Source organism: Dromiciops gliroides, chromosome 5, assembly GCF_019393635.1.
Source record: "Dromiciops gliroides isolate mDroGli1 chromosome 5, mDroGli1.pri, whole genome shotgun sequence".
NCBI lineage: Eukaryota > Metazoa > Chordata > Mammalia > Microbiotheria > Microbiotheriidae > Dromiciops > Dromiciops gliroides.
The window spans coordinates 289,015,246-289,036,725 of NC_057865.1; the positions used below are offsets into that span (position 1 = coordinate 289,015,246).

Below are 21,480 nucleotides of genomic sequence, written 5' to 3' on the forward strand. Positions count from 1 at the left end.
TAGCAGATAAAGTTGGGAGATTTTCCTTTGTTTAGAGCGCAAATTTGAGACTCACTTGAGAAGGAATGCAGACACTTTGCCTAGTTCAGGGGTTCTTAAGCTGATTTCTGGTGGGGGGGGGCGGTCTGAACTTAGATGGGCAAAAACACATCTTTATTTTCATTAACCTTTAATCAAAACTTAGCATTTCTTTTAAATGTTTAAAGCCGTGATTCTGAGAAAGTGCCCATAGGCTTCCCCAGCTGCCGGAGAGGTCCATGACACAAAAAGGTTAAGGACCCATGGACTACTTTTTCAATTTTGATGTCTTTCTTTTTGTTTCTCAGATGTGACATTGGGGCATTTGGGCTTTTTTTTTCCATAGCATTGATTTGTTGACCAAAATGTTACCATAGAGTCTCCCCTCCTGGATCATGCAAAATCCTCTGAAAGACCAGTCAAAAGCCTTGTTTGACCCCCTGAGAATAAGTGGCATCGGCAGGGTGATAGAGGGAGGGGTACTACGCATGGGAGAAGATCCAACATGGAACCTGAGAGCATGTTCCCCATGGGAACATGTGCCCCTGATTATAGACAACATGGTCCCAGAAGCAGCAATGCTCAGACTACTGCAGAGCCCTCTAACAGAGCCAATAATGGTGCAGAGAGTTTGGACTTTCTATCCCCACACGGCATCAGCAAGATGAAAAATGGCTGTTGGCCAGACACAGAAGGCAGTTAGCTGGGCTATGCACCTTTCGAGCTCCTCCAGAAATACCTTTAGCTTGAGCAGAGACGGCAAATGGATATCGAATCAAACTGCCATCAGGAAATTGTCAAGACCTTTTAAGGACTCTGTATCCCCAGCATTTAGCACACAAGTGTTTAATAAATGATTATTGGCTTAACGCTAAGCATCTCCCTAAAACAAAAGGCCATGTCTTTAAATGCCCATATCTTTTGAGAGGTTGGTTGCAAGTGATTACAAGTCACTGGACACTAGAATCTCCGAGGAAATGAAAACTAGTCTCACCTGACAGGTGAAGGAGTAGGTGTGTGAGAGGACTGCACCAGATCACAAACAAGGGATTGGTAATGAGAAGCAGAGGAAAGGAGTTCATCAAAGAAATAGGGGTGGGGGAAAAGCCTATTAAGGGTTGAGAATAAGGGGTTGGCAGGAGACAGCCCGAAGGATTCACGAGTAGCTCATGATACTAAAGGAAAACAAGGAAGGCTACCAGCTTATTTGGGTAGACCCTCCCCCGCCCCCAGTGGGGAGGCATGCCCAAGTGTTGATCTACACCATATGAGGCTTTTCTGTCAATGACTTTCTTACCATATATGCCCAAGAGTCAGATTGCTAGGCTAGAGGGTATCAAGGGTTTAGATTTCTCATAACACCAAATCACTTTCCAGAAACCCTGGACAGCTCCACCATGTACCCAGTAGGCCTCAAAGCTGCTACAGCTAGTTCTTTGTATCTTCTTAACTTTGCCAATTTGATATGCATGAGATTAGAAAGTTCATTTTTTTAAAGTTTCTATTTATCTTTACTGTTAGTGATTTGGAACATTTTTTTTCATGTTCTTTATCACATGCATTCCTTTTGGAAACTGTTCACATCCTTTGACCACTAGGCTCTCAGCCTCATCGATTTCTGTTTCCTATAGGTCATAGTTATGAGCCTTTTATCAGGGAATTTTCTCTTCTAGAGAGCTCTTAGTTGCCTCGATTTTTTTTTCCATGTAGAAGCTTCTAGATTTTTGATAATCAAAGCCATATTTTAGGATCTTCTATATGGCTGGTTAAGAATCCTTCTCAGAACCATAGTCATGAACAGTACCTCCTTCCTTTCTCCTAACTTTTTTTTTTAAATGATGTCATCGTTTCTATTCCTTCTGAACTTAGTTTTTAAGCTGTAAAATGCTGATTTTCCTTAAATTTAAATTATACATAACTTAATAAATATAAGTATAATATACTTATAATATAAATTTAATATATTAATTCAATTTATATTTATTATGCAACTATAATTTATGTTTATAATATAAACATAATTCAATATAATATAAATATAATTTATAATATATAATTAAAGAAATTAGATAGCTACATAAATTAAAATCTTGTCTTGTATTTATTGATGCCTTTGTTTTAATATCACATTTATTTCTGAATATCTCCCTCCACTTCTCTTTTCACAAAAGTTTTTAAAACGAAAGTGTGTATAGGAAAGGGAATGTTTCAGCAAAACCAACATATGGATGACATCTGGCAATATGACTAAAACTCCACACCTGTGGTTCCCACTCCCCTCCTCCCCCTACAATGAAGGGGAAAAGTATGCTCTTCTCACTCTTACCCCAGGGCAAATCTTGACTGATTCCATGTACACTGTAGTTGTTGGGCATGTTGCTGGTGATTCTGTTTTCTTCATTCTAAAATCATTTATGTAATCCTGCATATTCCTTTCCCACAGCAGAGTTCTTAGCCGTGTCACTTAAGCATCACACAGTTTTGTTTAGTTCCTTCTCTGGTGCCTAAGTACCTACTCAGTTTCCCATTCTTTGTTACCACAGAGAGTGATGCTCTGAACATTCTGCCATCCGTGGGGTCCTCCTGTGTGTCTCTGCCCTCTTCAATCTTTGCCTCGCAGTAATGTGAAATATTAATAAATTATGAATCCATCATTTATTTATTTATTTTTGGTGAGGCAATTGGGGTTAAGTGACTTGCCCAGGGTCACACAGCTAGTGTTAAGTGTCTGAGGCCGGATTTGAACTCAGGTCCTCCTGAATCCAAGGCCAGTGCTCTTTCCACTGCACCACCTAGCTGCCCTTCCATCATTTATTTTTAATCACACTCTTTAATTACATACATAGTTTGGTTCTCATAAATCACAGTTGGTTAAGAAGTATGCAGGCTGACAGGACCTTGGCTCCAGCATGGCTCAGCCACCAGGAGAAGTTCCTCATTTCTACTCAAATCAAAGCTGTAGCTCAGGGCAGCTAGGTGGTGCAGTGGATAGAGCACTGGCCCTGGATTCAGGAGGACCTGAGTTCAAATCACACCTCAGACACTTGACACTTGCTAGCTATGTGACCCTGGGCAAGTCACTTAACCCCCATGACCCCGCAAAAAAAAAAAAAAAAAAAGCTGTAGCTCATGGGTCAGAGTGACTTTGGTGACCCAGGCCTGGAAAACCTCCACACCCTAAATGCCACTCACCTGTCAAAGTTCCCTAATCCTGTGGAAGTTCCCTGTTCTTGACACAGGACAGCTTTCCGTGAAGACAATGAAAAGTCCAAAAATACCCCAACCCATCAGAAAGCGGGAACTCCCATGAGAATCAATATCATATTCCCCGATTTGGGATCAATACTCCTCATTTATTCCTATCTATTTTTTTTTTTGCAGGGCAATGAGGGTTAAGTGACTTGCCCAGGGTCACACAGCTAGTAAGTGTCAAGTGTCTGAGGCCAAACTTGAACTCAGGTCCTCCTGAATTCAGGGCCTGTGCTTTATCCACTATGCCACCTAGCTACCCCTCATTTATTCCATTTGTTCCCCATTCTGATGTTCTTCATTTATGGCTAGAAGAATGCTCTGTAAACTTAGCTCAAGGTCCTTGTACTAACTAAGGTGGTTTTGGACTCACTTTATCGGCAAACTGTGAGCCATTGTTAATAAACTGATCATGCTCGAAGCTTTTTGCCTCAGTTTCCCTTATTTTCAATGGCTACAGTAAGGATCTATAGGCCACAGGGTAAGGACACTTTAGTAACTTTTTTCACCTAATTCCATATTGTTTTCCAGAATGATTCTGCCATTGCAGCTCTATCAACAATAAAAGGCAAGATAAGGACACTTTCCAGGTCTCAATTAAGAACTTTGGAATTGATTGCATGACAAGGGAAACACTGGCAAAGGACTGCCCAGCATGGGGCGTTCTCATCAGAGAAGGTGCTTTGATCTGTAAGCAAAACAGAAATGGAGTAGCTCAAAAGAGACATGAGATGCACAAATTTAGAGAATCCACCCCAAATGTCCACATGGACCATTTGTGCCCAACCTGTGGTGGAGCCTTCTGATCTTTTGGTCAGCCACATTTGGACGCATTGTAACTTGACTCTAACAGAGGGATGTCATTTTGGTCCTGTTTGAGAAGGAAGGACAACAACCAACCAATCAGTGTGTTGGGTATGAGGTACAAACTCAGTTGTCTTTATTTGCATTTCTTTTCTTAGAGATTTGAAGCAATCTTTCACATACTTGTTAGTAGTTTGCAATTATTTTTAAAAATGTTTTTATTCATATATGACTAATCATCACAGTGACAGCACATAGTAAATGCTTAATAAAGCATCTCTCTTTCCCTTTTCCCTCCTTCCCTCCCTTTCTCTCCCCTTCCCTCTTTTCCCTCCGTCCCTTTCTCTCTTCTTCTTCCTCCTTCCCTCTTTTCTTCTCTCCCTCCCTCTCTCTCTCTCTCTCTCTCTCTCTCTCTCTCTCTCTCTCTCTCTCTCTCTCCCTCCCTCCCTCCCTCCAGTTTATCCATTCAAAACTCTGCCAATCTGATGTCATCACAACCACCTCTTATCTTTTGGAATGTCCTGTACCCCTTCTTTGGCAAAGAATCCTTGCCCCTGTTGCACACTGTAGCTCTCATAAAACACCCACTAGCTTTTGGATATCACAGTCTCTCCCATTCAGGTTAACAGCCATGGTGAGTTTACTGTGGCATATAGTATAAGATGAGATCTCAATCTAATTTCTGCTCAGTTGCTTTACAGTTTTCAAAGCTGAGCTTGACAAATAAGGAATCTTCCAGACCTCTCCACCCCCACTGTGTGTTCCTGGGTCACTAGATCCCCTGGTTTCTGTTACTCATTTATCTTATCTGTTCCACGGATCCACTTTCCTGTTTCTTTTTTAATGTAGTTTAGCTTCCTAGGCCTCCTTCACTAATACTTGTTCCCCTTATTTCTGAGATTCCATACTTTTTTTGTTGTTTTTTTGTTTTGTTTTTTTGGTTTTTTTGCAGGCAATAGGGGGTTAAGTGACTTGCCCAGGGTCACACAACTAGTGAGTGTCAAGTGTCTGAGGCCGGATTTGAACTCAGGTCCTCCTGAATCCAGGGCTGGTGCTTTAACCACTGCCATCTAGCTGCCCCGATTCCATACTTTTTTATTCCTCCAAATGGACTGTGTGTATTGGAGGGAAGGGGTATAGTCTTATAAATTTTGGGTGGTTGTGATTCAGCACCAAGCCTGTAATTTATATCCTATTTTTCACTAGATCAGCTGAACCCCCACTGAATCCTTGCAATCCATTATTCTTAGGAAAAACACTTAGTTTTTAGAGAAGTCCCGCATGTCTAGGTAGGTCAGCTCCAGATAGTGTATACGTTAGATAGGTATTTTACAGAGGCATTTCTAATTTCTCCTTAGTCTTAGGACATTTCAGAACCAAATGATTTCCATAGATTTATTTTATCTCCTGCTCCTTTGCTGAAGCTGTTTATAACTCTCTAAAAATAGGGATAACTGTTTAGCATCTTTGTTAACATCCGGCACAGAAACTAAGTGGTACAGTGCCAGGCCTGGAAGACCTGAGTTCAAATCCAGCCTCAGGCGCTTACTAGCTGGGTGACTCTGGGTAAATCACTTAATCCTGTTTGCCTCAGTTTCCTCATCTGTAAAATAATCTGGAGAAGGAAATGGTAAACCACGCCAGTATCTTTGCCAAGAAAATCCCAAATGGGGTCACCAAGAGTTGGACGTGGTTGAAAAATGCATGAACACCAACAAATAACAATGGCATCCTCGTGGCCTCTGAGGTCCCTGCTAGCTCTCAAACTAGGGGCCTAGGCACCTCTTAGTTCAGTCGGCTTCTTTTAAGGATGTAGGAAAAAACCCTCAGTATTCTGCTCATTTGGCCCCTTGTCCACATGATCTAAATTCAACCATCTCTGCTTAGAGAGGGAGAAACACAGTTTCCCAGTTAACTAAATCTCTCTGATCCAATACATGTCTATTAACAACTTCTAGAACTCAAGAGACAAAGACAAAATTCTAAAGTTAAAATTAAATAAGGTTACAAAGTTGAGGTTGAAGAATTTGAGTTGTTTGGACAAAATTAAAGGAGCTTAACTTGGAAAACCCTGAAGAATCTCTTTGCTAAACCCATCAGATTCAGGTTTTTGTGGAGAAACAGTAAAGCTCTTAAGTGAATGAAACTAAAGATGTTGGACCCCTGTCTGGTCACCACCAGATCGGCATTCCTCCCTGAACTTAGACTGTTAGCCTTTAGAAAGGGACTGGACCTTTCATGAGGCTGTAACAGAAGGATTTCAGAACTGGGCATTGACATTTTAAAAATTATATTGGCACAGCCCTGCCATGAGCACTGAATATTCCTCCAGCTATGTAAATTGTTCTTTATTTCTTTATGAAACATTTTATAATTGAAGCTATAAAAGTTTTTTGTATGCCTTAGTTAGTTGTCCCTCAAATATTTTATGTATTCTGTAGGTATTCTGTTACTGCCTCTTGGATTTTGTTATTATATAGAAAAGCTGCTGGTGTTTGTGGGTTTATATTATAGCCTGCATCCTTGCTGAAGTTATTAACTGTCTCAATGAATATCTTTATTGATCCCCGGGGATTTTCTATATAAGTCATCATGTCATGAGCAAAAGGGATAGTTTTGTCTTCTCTTTGTTTTATGCCTTTAATTTCTTTCTTTTTTATTGCTACTGCTAGCATTTCTACAATACTGCAAATAAAAACAAGGAGAAAAGGCATCTTTTTTTTTGTTTACTGTCTTCTTACCAGGAAAGCATATACCACTAATAGCATTTTTGAGGGCTTTAAGGCTTATAGCACACTTTATACATCTTAACTCTTTTGATTCTTACAACAACCCTGGGAGGTAGGTGCTACTGTTACCCCCATTTTACAGATAAAGAAACTGAGTCTGAGAGATGTGAAGTGACTTGCCAAGGGCCCCACAGCTCATAAGTGTCTGTTTTGGGGTTTTTTTGTTTTGTTTTTGTAGGGCAATGGGGGTTAAGTGACTTGCCCAGGGTCACACAGCTAGTAAGTGTCAAGTGTCTGAGGCTGGATTTGAACTCAGGTCCTTCTGAATCCAGGGCCGGTGCTTTATCCACTGTGCCACCTAGCTGCCTTGGTTCATAGGAGTCTGAAGCGGGACTCCTGGCTACAAGTGTAGCATTCTATCTCCCAGGTTACCCATCTCCTTGTCTATTCCCACAGCATAGGATGCTTACTTTGGGTTTTGGACAGATACTTTGAAATTCTATTTTAAAAGGTCCCTCTACCACAATGGCCCTTACCTTTGCCTTGAATTGTTGCCAAGGGCATCTCCTTTGTCCTCTTTATCCCAAATGGAGTTTTCTTAAGGCTCAGACAGAAAGAGAACAGACCACTTTAGACCACTTTGGACCACTCCATCAGAGCAGCCATTTGCACCTTTTGCACCTTCAGGTGTGCAGGTGTCCTCAGCCTGGCTGGGGTCCCAGTGTGTGTGGGAGGCAGGACACAATCCCAACTAAATATCAGCCCTCTAAATCTTGCTAGAATCCCCAGGTGGGTCTGGGGGAAGTGTTCGGAGCTGCCTCCAGGCCTCGTCAGGCCAAAGCAGTTAAAAGGTAATAACTGCTCGTTTCCACTGCACACTAAGATTTACAAAAGTCTGCAGGGCCTGTGGAGCAATGCTAGCCAGGCCATCTGGCGATGTGCATCACTCAACGCCAGGGGGCTCTCAGGGTCAAAAGCTGGGTTTTCATAGCTGGCTGCCTTTCTGCACTCAGCTATGCCCACTTTGGGGGTAGGGATGCCCAACTGCTTAGTCTTCTAGTTTGGTTTGGGTTGACTCAACATAGCTCTGCCCCCTCCTCAAGTTGGGTTCTTCTCTTAAACACACCTTAAATTCTCTGCCCTGGAGAAGTTTCTGCCCCAGACCCAGCAGTCCTGAGCCTCAGTCAGTTCCTGCTCTCCCTCACCTGCTTGCCAGCCCAGAGAATCTTCTTTCTACCCTGGAGGCTATCCAAGTTAAAAATGTTTGAGCATGGCCCCATTAATTTACATGCAATAGCCCTTGGAGTTGAAAAGGAGATCTGGCTGCCTGCAAAACAGGAATGAAATTTCTCCAGTGTCACTCTCCTCCAAAGAATGGCAGAAGCCACTGCTGGGCACATTGGAGAAAAGAGGTGTAAGCATGCCAGAGGAGAGAGGGGAGGAGAAACCTGGAAGGGAGGAGTGGAAGAGGAGGCACCTGTGAAACAGCCCCGCCAAGAGGCAGCAATGGAGAGTGGGAGCTTCCCCATGGAAGGGGAGCAGAAAAAGACTGATCCCAGCTCCAGCCCCAAGAGGGAGGCTGCTATGGCAAAACAACCAGAGATTGAGTCTTCCTGCCATGTTCCTGCTGATGTTTGCCAATCTCTCTTTCTTCTTCTCCTTTGCCAGTCTCTCTCCTCTTCCTCCTTCACCACCACCACCACCATCATCATCTCTATAGCACTTTCAGGTTTGCGAAGCCCTTTACAAATTTTATCTCGTTTGACCCTTACAACAACCCTAGGAAGGTGCTGCTAGGATCATCTCCATTTGACATGTGACGACACTGAGGCAGCCAGTGGTGAAGGGCCCTAACCAGGGTCACACAGCTATTCAGGGTCTGAGGCCGAATCTGAACCCGGGTCTTCCTGAATCCACGCCCAGCACCCCCTCCCCTGACACCGGCACTCTTGCTAACAGCTGAAGCCAATGCGCGGAATGATGGTGTAGGACTGACAGGCAGTAGGGGAGAGTGCTGACCGCTGTGTTACTTGGGGGAGGTCAGTTAGCCTCCCTGGCCTTCAGTTTCCCCAGCTGTAAGAGGAAGGGGCTGGACCGGATGATCGACCTCCCGGGGGCCCTTCCAGCTCCAGGTATCCCAAGTCCCGATCTTTCTAAGAAAACATACATCAGAGGACCTTGGTGGCGACGTCATGGCCTCCTTAAGAAGCCCCGCCCCTAGGCCCCGCCCCCCGTGTTATCCGACCGGAACTTGCGATTCACCCGCGGCCGGAAGTGCGCCTGAAAAAGACCCCCATCCAACATGGCTGCCGGCCGCTCTTCCGGAAGCGGCAGCCGGGGGTCTCAGGGGTACTGTCCACTCCCGACGCTTTAGTGGTTTTCCACAGCGGCTGTCCATGGTGCCCGTGTCGACCCCCGGAACCTCCGCTTCCTGTCAGGCCCGGGCCACCGGGTGGGAGGGGAAGCCGTTGAGAGGCGGCGGGCGCCGTTTGGAGTGCGACGCTCTGAGCTGCTTCCGGCACGCCTCGATGGCCGCGCGGGCGGCGCTCTAGGCAGGCAGGCCCGCGCTCTCATGGGTCGCCCGGGGTGCTCTATGCTCTGTTAATCCGCCGGGGGCGGGGCCGGGGCAGTCTCGCGAGAGCCTGGAGGGGGCGGGCGCGTTCTCCCACGGCGGACGGAGCCCGAGATGGAGCCGGAGAGTCTAGAGTCGAGGATCAGTGAGTGACCCCCCCTGGGGGGCGGGCGCGCGGGCCGGGCCGGAAGCGGAACCGGAACCGAGGGGCGTGCCCCTCCCCCACCCACCCCTTGGGCGGGTCCCTGAGACGGCCCTAGGACCCCTCCCCAACCCTCTCCTGACACCCCAGGGAAGCTCCTCCTTAGACTGCTTCCAGGATCCCCTAAGTTCTCCGTGCCAGCCCCCAAAGGTGCCCCCAGAAATACGCAGTCCCCTCCCCTCAGCCTGCCTCCAGAACGCCCCCAAGTGCTCCCCCATCCGTCCCCAGACCCCCCAAGCTGTCCTCCAGAAGCGCCTATCGAGCCTCCTAAACCTGACCCCGGGACCCCAGACCACCCCCAAGTCTGCCCCCTCAAATGTGCCCCGTGACTGCTCCCAACCTATCCCGATACCCTCAGTCTTCCCCCCTAAACGTGTCCCCCAGGACCCCCCAACTCTGCCTCTAGGGCCGTCCTAAAGTAAGATCGCAGCCCATCCCCCTCCTGACACAGCTGGCCCCTGACCTCGGTTCAACTCCCAGAAACGCCCGAAATTCCCCATCTGACACCTCTGCCCCCTCCCCCCCAATCTCCAAGGTCACCCTCCCAGCCCCTCCGGGGATCCCAGCCCACCCTCTTAAATCTCCCCCAGAAATCTGCCCCCAAGTGCTCTGAATGCGCCCCCACCCTCAGAAATCCCTAGCTGGGGGGCTGCTCCCCGGAAAAAAACCTGTCTCCCTCCTCCAAGTCCACCTCTAATGCTCCCCTTGCAACCCTGAGGCCGTCCCTATAACCCGCCCCTCAAATGATATTCTAATTCTGTGTCCCCAAATCTTCCCCAAAATTCACTTATCCCCACAAAATTCACCATCTCCCTCAGACACATCACAAATCTTCCATAAAAGGTACCCCCTATCTGCCCCAGATTTCCTCTGGCCACCCCAAAACACCCTCATTCCCCCCCACACACACACACACACAATGCTCCCTAAATTGCTGTTGCCTCAAACTCTGCCACCTTCCCTGGGTCCACACCCTTCCCACACCCCTCCTGCCAAAATCGGCTTCCAGGCTCCCCCCCAAATTCCTCCTCCCCTCTAAATTGTTCTGTGGCTCCCTGAGAAACCATGACATCTTCCTCTGTGCCCCCCAGTCCCCAACCCAACCTCTGCCAGGTGCTTGTGCACCGGACACTGTCTGCATCTCCGCAATGGGGAGAAGATAGGTTTGGGGGAGTTCCTGACCCAGAGAGGTCTTGGCTTGTTTGGGCAAGGGGGCCCCATAATTAGTGGGGATGGGCCTGGGAAGCTGAGGCATATGGAGAATAGATTGGGGAAGACCCCCAAGTATTTTTTCAAGGGAAGCATTTGGGGGGAGATGGAGGTGGGCTAGATTGACAGGCATGAGGGGTACCAAGGGAGCCCTTGTGCAGGGGTAGACTGGGCCAAATGAAAGTTTGGGGAAAGGCCTGGGTCTGACCTTTCCCCTCACCCCCCCCATTTATACCCTCTGAGTTGTGCCCCAGCCACTTTCCTTGTGACCAATCCCCCAAATCTACAACTTAGCCACATCCCCCAGGACTTGGAGCTTCCCCCCTCCTTATGGGCCCCGGCAGCTGCTGTCCCCATTTCTGTCCCTTCGTTCCAGAGCAGGTGACATAATCTTTGTGTCTCTCCCTTCCCCACCCCCTGAAGCACGTGTCCACATGCCACACTCCCTGCCCTGTGGGCTGGAGACCAAGAGAAGACCTCACTGCCCGCTCTGCCTTGGCTACCTGTCTCCTCCTGGGGTCTGGGCTTGGGCTGGCCCATTCTGGAATGGGCTAGCCCTCCCCCTTCCCGGGATCTGCCTTCCTCATGGGGGAGGGGGGTGCAAAGAAGCTGCTCCTTGCTCTGCACTGGCCAGCCCGGATTGATGGCCTGGGTGGCTTCTCCCACCCTGTGCCCCTGTACCTTGTCTGGGCAGAACAGGGCAAGGCCTCAAGAGCGCCCCCCCCCATCCCAGCATTCCTCGCAGCCCCTGCCTCAGGGCTGAGCCTGAATGAGCTGAGGGGAGCAGCTCCTGTTTCTAGAGGAGTAAACCATGCCTCTCTTCTCCCCTCCGAGGTCCTGGGGCAAAGGTCACCCTCACCATTTTATAGATGAGAGGGACCTGAGGCTCAGCGGGGGGCCGGGGCTGGCTCCTGAGGCCCGGCTCCACCTCCGTGGGGGGCATGGCCTCCACCCCCTCTCTCTGTGTCCATCTTTGTAGCTCCTTCTTGCTGAGGCTGAGCTGGTCACTGCATGGCTGACCACCCCAAAGGAATAACCCTTTTGGCCTCACCAGCTTGGAGCCAGGCCCTCCTGATAAAGATCCTTGAAGCTCCCAAGTCTCACTAATCAGGCAGTGTCAGGTCTTATCCACAAGGAGAAGTCAGGGGACTTACCCAGGGCCACATGGGCTCCGGCTCAGGGCTCTCAACTCATGACCATTTTCTTGAACGTTCCGTTGCCCAGATGTTTCTGCTACCCAGGCCCTGCCAGTCTGGGAGGGGGAGCATGACAAGGCCCCCAGGGCTGTGGCAGGGGCCAGTCTTCACTGCCCCTCCTCTGTGTAGGGGGCCCTGGGGAGATCCTCGTCTCTGACTAAGCCCCTCTGATTCTTCCCCGGGCTGCAGACAGAGCTACCAACCCGCTAAACAAGGAGCTGGACTGGGACAGCATCGATGCCTTCTGCGAGCAGCTGAATAAGGAGCTGGAAGGGTAAGAGACCCCCAGATAGCGGGCCGAGGCTGGGGCTAGGAGGAGAGAAGGGCTCCTCCCACTAGGGCCCCCAACATGCTGGGCTCCAAGGCTTCTCACCTTCCGCCGCAGAGCTGAGGAAGTGCTGGGGCCCACCCCCTGTGGGATGCAGGCAGCCCTGACGCCTTCTCTCTTCTTCAGGCCACCACTGGCCACCCGGCTGCTGGCCCACAAGATCCAATCTCCACAAGAATGGGAAGCTACCCAGGCCCTGACGGTGAGGGGGGCCAGGGAAAGGGAGGTCCTGCCACCCTCCCCCACCACTGACCCCTGGCCAGACCTGGGGCTTGGGGCCAGAGCCAGAGCGGCCGGCCTCTGAGTGTGATAGTGAAGGGGGCAGGAGGTAGGGGCTAAGCTCTGAGAAAAGTTAGGGGACAGCCCCCCAATGGGGTGAGGAGAACAAGCAGAGCCTTTCTTTTCACGTCACAATCATCAAGAGAGATCCTATCTCCTCCCAACCCTGTACCCCTTCTTTCATGACAGAGACTTAAAAAGACAAAAACAGTGGAGCCGAGTGAGCCGGCCCAGTGACCGCACCCCAAGCCCCCGCCTCTCCCACCTCTCCTCTTCTCTGTTTTGTCCCAAGCTCACAAGCCCTGAAGTTTGCTGCCCCTTGGGCTGGAAGCCCAGAGGTAGAGGAGAGGAAAGAAGGTGCCCCCCCCCTTCCCCTGGGACCCCCGCCCTGCCTGGAGGGGCTTCTGGAGCCTGGCCATGAGGCGCCCACCACCCTTGATGCCTCAATGCTCCGATGGGAGGGGTGGGGGCAGCTTCTGACCCTGACCCATCTTCAGGTCCTGGAGACGTGCATGAAGAACTGTGGCAAGCGTTTTCATGACGAGGTCGGCAAGTTCCGCTTTCTCAACGAGCTCATCAAGGTGGTGTCGCCAAAGGTGGGCTCCAGGAGGCAGGTGTGGGCCCCCTCCCTCCCCCGTCCCCGGGGACCTGGGCAACTCTCCACATCTGTCCCCCGGGCTGGGGTGCCCTGGTTGTCCTTCCAGAGCCACGGGGCCCTGGGGGGAAGCCCCGGCCCAGCCCCGTGGGGTGGGCCGCCCCCCAGCAGGCGCCCCCCCGTGCACACACCTGCTTGCTGATGACAGCCTGGTGCACGGGAACCAGCGCTGAGACGGGACCTTGTTTCTCTTCCCTCCCTCCCCTGCCTTCCTGTCTTTGTCACTCTGTTGCCCCAATCCCGCGTATTCCCTCTGTGTGCCTACCCTGGGTCCCCCGGGCCTGCCACACATCAGCAGAGATGACCTAAGCACCTCCAGCTCCCTCCTTTCTCTCCTTCGTCTTGGGAGAAGGAATGGCCCTGAGGGATGAGCCAAATCCGAGGACCACGGGGCTCCTGCCCTCTGGGGGCAGAGACCAGGTCTGGGGTCGGGGGCTGGGGCTGGGCCGGGGCCCGAGGACTCAGGGCTGCTCTTCTTCCTCCTCCCTGGGCAGTACCTGGGCACCCGCACCCCAGAGAAGGTGAAGGACAAGATTCTGGAGCTGCTCTATACCTGGACCCTGGGACTGCCGCAGGAGGTGAAGATCGCCGAGGCCTACCAGATGCTAAAGAAGCAGGGTGCGCGGCCCTCCCGTCCTCCATCCTTCCCTTCCTGGGCCGATAGCTTGAAACCCTCTTGGGTGGGCAGGATGACGCTCGTCCCTAGGCAGGGCCTGGGGACCACCCAGCCTGAGCCCAGGGACAGCCACCATCTCTGCTGCCCCCACAGGGATTGTGAAGCTCGATCCCAAACTTCCTGACGACATCCCCTTCTCAGCACCCCCTACGCGGCCCAAGAATGGGATCTTTGAAGATGAGGAGAAGTCCAAGGTGGGAAGGGTTTGCCCAGGCCGTGGACGGGACTCCCGGGGCTTGTCAGAGCATGAGGCCTGGGGGGGGGGGAGTGCTCAGCATGTGGCAGCCCCCTCCCCAGCCGCCCCCTTCTCAGCTGCTATTGGCTGAGGCTCCTTTGGGTCTCCAGACTCTGTGGTCCTCTGGGGTTTGCCCTGCCCCCACCCCCTCGTGCTGTGTCCCCAGATGCTGGCCCGGCTGCTGAAGAGCTCCCACCCCGAGGACCTGCGAGCTGCCAACAAGCTGATCAAGGAGATGGTCCAGGAGGTGCGCATGGCTTCCACAGATGGGGCAGGGCTGGAAGAGAGTCCACGGGGAACGAGAGGCCTTGGGCTCCCTAAGGGCCAGCCTGGCATCCTGCCTCGGCCATGCCCTCCCCCGTCTCAGCCCCAGCGCTCAGAGCCTTGCCATACTTCCCATCTCTACCACACTTACTTTACACATCGGGAAACTGAGGCCCAGAGAGAAGGGACTTGCTTGCGGTTCCACAGAGAAAATGTAGAGGCCAGGATTTGAACCCAGGCCCTGTGGCCCAGACCCCCAGCCCGAGTGACCCTGAGCCCCCGGCGTTGGCCGAGAGGCCACCCCAATGGGACCGACAGAGGAGGGATGTGGGAGCTCAGAGGCCCCCAGGCATACACCCCTCCACCCTTTGTCCGGCCCATCCCCAGGACCAGAAGCGGATGGAGAAGATCTCCAAGCGAGTGAGCGCCATAGAGGAGGTGAATGACAATGTGAGGCTGCTGACCGAGATGGTGACCAGCCACAGCCAGGGGGGGACCTCGGTCAGCAATGACGAGCTCATGAAGGTGAAGCCCCGCCCCGGGCCACTGGGCAACCCACAGGGGAATGGGGGGGGCCTCCTCTCAGTCTCTGCTTCCCCCCCTGCCCCAGGAGCTGTACCAGCGCTGTGAGCGGATGAGGCCCATGCTCTTCCGACTGGCCAGCGACACCGAGGACAACGACGAGGCCCTGGGTGAGCCCCGCCCTGCCGGAGAGCGGCCACCAGGGGTGCCCTTCCCACCTGCCACCTGCCACCTGCCTTTGGGGGCCGAGGGGGCTGCGGCAGGGTCCTAGGACTCCCTTCGGAGTCCACTTCCTGTGCCTTCTGTGGCGTACGTCGTCATCATGAGGGGGACACGGGTGGCAAAGACAAGTTTGGAGGGTGTGCCCAAACAGCACTGACTGCTGACCCCACTGTGAGAAACTAGGGTGTGAAGCCCGGGGCCTTGGGCCTTTGTCAGCCCCAGCTCTCCCGGCGGGGGGCCTGGACACTCCTGTCCAGGTCAGCAGACATCCAAGCACCTACCGCGTGCAGAGCATGGCCCTGTATGCTGGAGGGGAGGGAGCCGGGGACCCCCATCAGCAGCTAGCCCTGGCTTTCTTACTCATCTCCTTCCCTCTCGCCCAATCCCAGCCGAGATCCTGCAGGCCAATGACAACCTCACCCAGGTGATCAACCTCTACCAGCAGCTGGTGAAGGGAGAAGAGGCCAATGGGGACACGGCCTCCGGCCCCCTGCCAGGTGAGGGGCGGGCCCAGGTGAGCCGGGCCAGGGGCCAGGGGCTGAGCCAGGGCAAGAGGAGGGGAGAGGAGACAGCTCAGAGCAAACAGCTGGGGGAGAGGGGGCAGCAGGGGGGGACGGCCTGAGATCTCCGAGGCTTTCCCGGACTCTGTTCCTGCCCATACTCACTCTCTTAGGACACACAGCTTCCCTGCTCAGGGCCCTGCTTCTCCTCCCTCCTCCCCCAGGTAGCACCTCGGCTCTTTTAGACCTCTCTGGACTGGACGTGCCTCCGGCAGGCTCGACCAGCCTGGCCAGGCCAGAGCAGCCCACCTCACTCTCCCTGCTTGACGATGAGCTCATGTCTCTAGGTAAGGATGGGGGGTGCCTCGGGGCTGCACCCCAGAACTCAGCCCCACCCGTGTGGTGCTGCGCCTCAGAGCTAGAGCAGCCGCTCACAGAGGCCCTGAGAGGACTTGGGAGGAGGGTTTGAGTGGGAAAGGAGACTGGGCCCCCTTCAGGCTTCAGGCACTGAGGGGGGAGCCAGGGCCAGGGGAGCTGCCTCCTGGGACGCTAGCGGCGGAGCTGCAGCCCCCCAGCCTGGTCTGGAACAAGCCCCCGGGGGCTTTGAGGAGCCCACGGGAAAGTTTCCCCCAAACTGCTCCTCTTCAGGAAAGGCTTCCGGCTTGGGGGCAGCAACCAGAAGAGAGGGGGGCCTGACGGCCGCCCCTCACTCCCCACCGTGAGCTCTGAGGCCAGCCTGGGGGAAGGGACCTACATGCCCACCCCCCGACCAGAGGGGGCAGAGCCAGGCCAGGCCTTCCCGCTGGAGGCGGGGTAAGGAACAGGGGGGCCTGTGCTTAGGAAGCTGTGGGGCAGGTGCCACGGACAGTGTGGGCAGGGGCAGGCCTGTCTCCTGGGCTCTCCTCTCTGCCTGCCCACTCCCTGTGGACAGGACCCTGGGCCTGGCCCCCTGGCCTGAGAAGGGGGAGAAAGCTCTGTCAAGGACCTGCAGGCAGAGCTTGTCAGGTTCAGCTCTGGTGATTTACAGGTCAGGAAACCAAGGCCTGCAGAGGGGGAGTCAGACCTGAGTCCATCCTTCAGTTCTAAATGAGATTCACATGCTCAGGACTGAACAGGGCTGGAGACCTGGTGCAGCTGGTGGAGCAGAGCTGGGCTAGGACGGGACGGGCCCGGCCGGGCCTTGCTATATCTGTCCAGGGAGGAGGGAGGCTCCAGACCTTCAGGGCCCAGCTCTGCTCTGAGCCAGTGAAAAACTAGCCCGCCCTTCCCCCTTCCCTTCCCAGTCCTGCCTCCCAGCACTGGGCTGTCCTTGAGGGGGAGTAGATGGTGGCATTCCTGCAGGAGGATTCTGTCCTGCAGCCCAGGGCCAAGGCAGCACCCCCCCCCACCCCGGCCATTCTGCTTCCCCTTCCTCTTCTGCTCCCCCAGCCCCAACCCCCCAGCTTTTGCTCTTGAGTTGGTGGTGAGTAGAAATAAAGAAAGGGGAAGGTCTGTGGTTCAGCTGGATTCTCAGAGGCTCAGCCAGGAGGGAGGAAGCTGTGGGTGCTAGGGCAGGCAGAGCCCTGGGCCTGAAAAATGATAGCAACTGAGCCCCACAAGAGCTGGCGTCTGTTTGGTGCCTAAGGTTTGCAAGGATCCCAGCAGTAGAGGCTGTCATTGTGTCCATTTCACAGATGAGGAAATGAAGGCACAGGTGAAGTGACTCCGGGGCCCTAAGGGGCTGAGAAGGGACCTTTTCCAGCGCCCCCACCCCCACCCCTGCAGAGCTCTGGCTTCGACCAGGCCTTCCCACACAGAGGAGCACTGGGGGCCCTGCCTCTGAGGGATGCTCACAGCCCCCGCTTTGTGGCTGGGTGGCTCAGAACAAGTCCCTTCATGCCTCATGAGGCTCTTGCCTCATCTCTGACATGGGCAGAAGGCTCTGTGTACCAGCTACCACTGCGGGGGGGGGGGGGGGGGGGCAGTGACATCTCCCTTGGCCCCTGGTTGCCCCTTCAGGGGGCAGCTCTCCCTGAGCGTCCCCTGCTAACCTCAGGCTTCACTTGGCAGCTCCGTCCGTTGTTCCTGGGCTCTGGGGGCTGGCAGAGCCCAGCATGATGAGGCCCTTCCCCAGCCGTGTCCTTCACATGATTAAAAACAGGCATCTCTTTGTCGGAGTCATTACCCTTCCCCCCCAGCCCTCCGCCCCACTTCGGTGGGATCGGCTATTCCAGGCTGCCATTCCACACCAAGGTTCTAGTTTTGGAGGACAGGAAAGGGCCGGGAAGCCCAAGAGCCAATGCGGCCTTCCTGGGCCAGGCCCTGCTCTTCCTCTCTCCTTTCCTTTTGTCCTCAGGCCTCAGTGACCCCACACCCCCCTCGGCCCCAGGCCTGGACAGTGGAGGATGGAATAGCTTCCAGGTAGGAGTCGGAGGAAGGCCGGGGGTCTGGGACAAATCCTCCTCAGAGCTCGGGCCTCTTGGGGACCAACCCCGGCTGAGGGGGGCAGCGACCACTCAGAATGGAGCGGGTGAGGGGCCCGGCTTCCTCTCCAGCCCCGCTTTATCCTCCATGTGCTCTGCCTTTGCCACGCAGTCCTCCGAAAGCTCAGAGACCTCCAGCGCAGCTCCCAGAGCGGATAGCCAGCCCTCACCCCCGACACCTGCGTCATCCTCCAGTGGGCTCGATGACCTGGACCTCTTAGGGAAGACACTGCTGCAGCAATCCCTACCCCCAGAGTCTCAGCAAGTGCGGTGGTGAGGATGGGAGGGGAGAGACCAGGCCCGAGCCCCTCCATGCCCGTCCCACTGCCTGGCACTAGTGGGCATCCTGCAGCACTGGCTGAGCCTCTCCTGGTGCTGCCGGGGAGGGGTGGGGGTGAGAAAGGAGAAGCCGGCCCCTGCCTGGCACAGGGCCGAGGGGAGCAAGAAGGAATGGAGGCTTCCTGAGGCCTCAGGCCAAGGCAGACAGGACCCCCCCCACACACACACACACACACACCTTCACTTCCCTCTGCTTCCCCTGAAGGGAGAAGCAGCCGCCGGCCCCTCGGCTCACCCTGCGGGACCTCCAGAACAAGAGCAGCGCCGGCTCGCCCATGCCCAGCACCCAGACTGCACTCCCCAGCAGCCCCTATGAGCCTCCCGTGCTCCCCCGGCCCCCGGAGCCAGCGCACGAGGTCTCGCTGGCCAACGTCACTGTGCCCTTGGAGTCCATCCGGCCCAGTGAGTGAAGGACTCTGCCAGTCTGTGGGGTGGAGCTGGCAGGGCCAGCGGGGTCCAGCCCAGGCGGCCGTGACGCTCCATCCCCTCCTCTCGTGCTTGTGGCCCTGGTCTGTGATGTGCTGTCCAGACGATGGGAGGTGGTTGGGGTGGTGATAGCCCGGCCCTCCCCACAGGACAGTGAAGGTTTGGAGGCTTAAGCTGTGTCCCCTCCCCCCTGGGGACTGGTGGCCCCCTCCCCAATGGCTGCCCCTTCTTTCTTCTCCCCGCTCCCCCACCCTGGCTGCAGGCAGCATCCTGCCCGTAACTGTCTATGACCGGCATGGCTTCCGCGTCCTCTTCCACTTTGCCCGGGACCCTCTGCCCGGCCGGCCTGACGTGCTGGTCGTGGTGGTCTCTATGCTGAGCACAGCCCCAAAGCCTATCCGGAACATTGTGTTTCAGTCCGCTGTCCCCAAGGTGACCTCCTCGTGGCGGGGATGAAGGGTCAGGGAGGGGGATGGGAGGAGGGGACTTCAGACTGAGGCTGCTCACTGAGGACGTTGGCCCAGAGTTTCACCCAGAAGTCGGGAGAAAGCTCTGCCGCTCACATGGGGAGAGCCTTCTGGCGTCTCTTGCCGTGTGTGTGTGTGTGTGTGTGTGTGTGTGTGTGTGTGTGTGTGTGTGTGTGTGTGTGTGTGTGTGTGTGTGTGTGTGTCTGTCTGTGTCTGTGTGTGTGTGTGTGTGTGTGTGTGTGTGTGTGTGTGTGTGTGTGTGTGTGTGTGTACGTATGGACAGGGAAGCAGCCTGAGGTTGGAGGGGTTGGCAAGGGGACCCAGGCCTTGAAACTGGTGCTGGGTAGCCTGGCCTAGTGGCACGTGGGCATCACAGGCCCTGGTCCTGTCACCGTCTGTTCCCAGGTGATGAAAGTGAAACTGCAGCCCCCCTCAGGCACTGAGCTGCCCGCCTTCAACCCCATCGTCCACCCCACGGCCATCACCCAGGTCCTGCTGCTCGCCAACCCCCAGAAGGTGAGAGTGCAGCCTTGGGGACCTGGGAAGGGTTGGTAGCAGAAGGCCTGAGCCTGTCCCAAGCTCCTGGCCCTGCCATTCAGCTGCACAAAGCCCCCTTTTCCTTATCCGGGGATTTCTGCCTCAGCCCCTTCCCTGTGTTGAGGCCCGTGACGCTTCCTCCCCTCCCTCAGGAGAAAGTCCGCCTTCGGTACAAGCTCACCTTCTCCATGGGGGACCAGACCTACAACGAGATGGGGGATGTGGACCAGTTCCCCCCACCCGAGTCTTGGGGAAGCCTCTAGAAGCAGGCTGAGCAAGGGAAGGCTACCAGAGGCAAGGTCTCCCATCCTGCAGGGTGGGGGCAGCCCCCCAGGGCCTCAGCTGCTCCCATCCCCCCATCTTCTGGTTGGGACTTCACTCAGAAGCCTGCGTTCCCCAGCAGACAGCAGGGGGCCAGCCATCCACACTGGGGTCCGGTGCTGCTCTCCCTGGTGTCCCTCCAATGACTGGTTCCTCCCCACCTTCCTCTTCTGCCCTCACCGAGCTAAAACCCAGAAGGAGAGACCGAGGCCAGGGCCCCCTGCCCCCAACACAACAGTCCCATCCCTTGGCCAGGGACGTCCCGCACGGATCTGTCGAGATGCGAGGACGGGGCAGGAAGGTGCATGAGGGATTTGGGAAGGGTTGGAGTGTCCTGGAGCCCTCAGCACCACCGTAGCAGGCCTGGGAGGGGCCGGGCTGAGGCACCGCAGGATGACCCTGGAGCTGGGCAGGGCTGGCGGCCTGCTCTCTTATGCCTTATGGGAAGGACTAGCCATAACCCAGGGGTGGCCTTAGGGAGTGGGGATTGTTCTACAGGCCCAGAGCCTCCCCTTCTCCCTTCCCCGTTGGGGGATGCAGGGGCTAGCATCTCCCACAGGAACCGGGTTGAATTGGGGGTTTTCACCTCCAACTGTTTGCACTTCTCTGGTGTGGGGTTTGACTTTGTTTCCTTTTGTTTGAGTCTGGGCGGACAGGATGGCTGGGGAAGGAACCCCCGCTGCTCACCTTGCGTCTCCCACTTCCCATTTGTCTCCCTTGCATCATTGCTGAGAGGAGCTCGCAGGAGGGGGTCTAGGCCAGGGGCTGGGCTGGGCAAGGAATGGCCAGGCCCAGATTCTACCTTGGTGGGAGAATGGTCATTCCTAGCCTGGGGGTTTCCCCGTGGATGGGCTCGGGTCAGAAGCAGCCTTTTCCCTGTCCCTCTTGTGCCGTGGGCCTGCAGGATTGCCACCCAGGGTCCACAGGTGGCTCGTGTCCACCTGTGGTCAGAGGGATGTTGTGCTGCTTTGAATGTGGTGTATTTATGGGTTATAATAAAGAGTTCTTTCCTGGACCCTTTTAGAACTGCTGAGGTTGGGGAGCTGCCACGGGGCTCTGGCATTTCCAGGGACCATCCCCTGAGCCCTCCCTTCTGAGTGTCCAGCCTGGGGCATTGGACTCCAGGAGTGTGCTCGCCATCCGTGCCCTCCTTTGCTGTTTGCTAGTCACCTGTGTGGAGAGTCTTGGGGGTAGGGGGTGGGAGCAGGAGGTAACCATTGCTGAAGAGCAGCAGTATGTGTGTATGGGGCGGGGGGGGGGGTGTACAT

General features: G+C 54.5%; 1 protein-coding gene across 2 annotated transcripts; it reads left to right on the forward strand.

Annotated features, from left to right (window-relative positions):
* The first annotated feature begins 9,083 nt into the window (after positions 1 to 9,083).
* On the forward strand, positions 9,084 to 21,227 carry GGA1 (golgi associated, gamma adaptin ear containing, ARF binding protein 1). 2 transcript variants are annotated; one of them, XM_043967409.1, is made up of 17 exons: positions 9,084 to 9,517; positions 12,169 to 12,253; positions 12,434 to 12,509; positions 13,084 to 13,200; positions 13,736 to 13,859; positions 14,011 to 14,111; positions 14,319 to 14,399; positions 14,804 to 14,941; positions 15,027 to 15,108; positions 15,550 to 15,657; positions 15,885 to 16,007; positions 17,996 to 18,060; positions 18,235 to 18,395; positions 18,667 to 18,863; positions 19,150 to 19,319; positions 19,760 to 19,870; positions 20,044 to 21,227. In XM_043967409.1, exons 1-17 carry the CDS (start codon positions 9,487 to 9,489, stop codon positions 20,152 to 20,154), a joined length of 1,881 nt encoding a protein of 626 aa, XP_043823344.1. In that variant the 5' UTR covers positions 9,084 to 9,486; the 3' UTR covers positions 20,155 to 21,227. The 2 variants fall into 2 exon arrangements, with proteins under 2 accessions (XP_043823344.1, XP_043823345.1); XM_043967410.1 differs by having other exon boundaries at positions 13,084 to 13,182.
* Positions 21,228 to 21,480: the final 253 nt, after the last annotated feature.

What these genes read in the sequence shown, in the direction of transcription:
- GGA1 (XM_043967409.1), top strand. Translation starts at nt 9,487, where the DNA reads ATGGAGCCGGAGAGTCTAGAGTCGAGGATCA. An exon ending in GAGTCTCAGCAAGTGCGGTG is followed by an intron (nt 18,396 to 18,666) that starts GTGAGGATGGGA and finishes CTTCCCCTGAAG; the next exon opens with GGAGAAGCAGCCGCCGGCCC. An exon ending in TTCAGTCCGCTGTCCCCAAG is followed by an intron (nt 19,320 to 19,759) that starts GTGACCTCCTCG and finishes GTCTGTTCCCAG; the next exon opens with GTGATGAAAGTGAAACTGCA.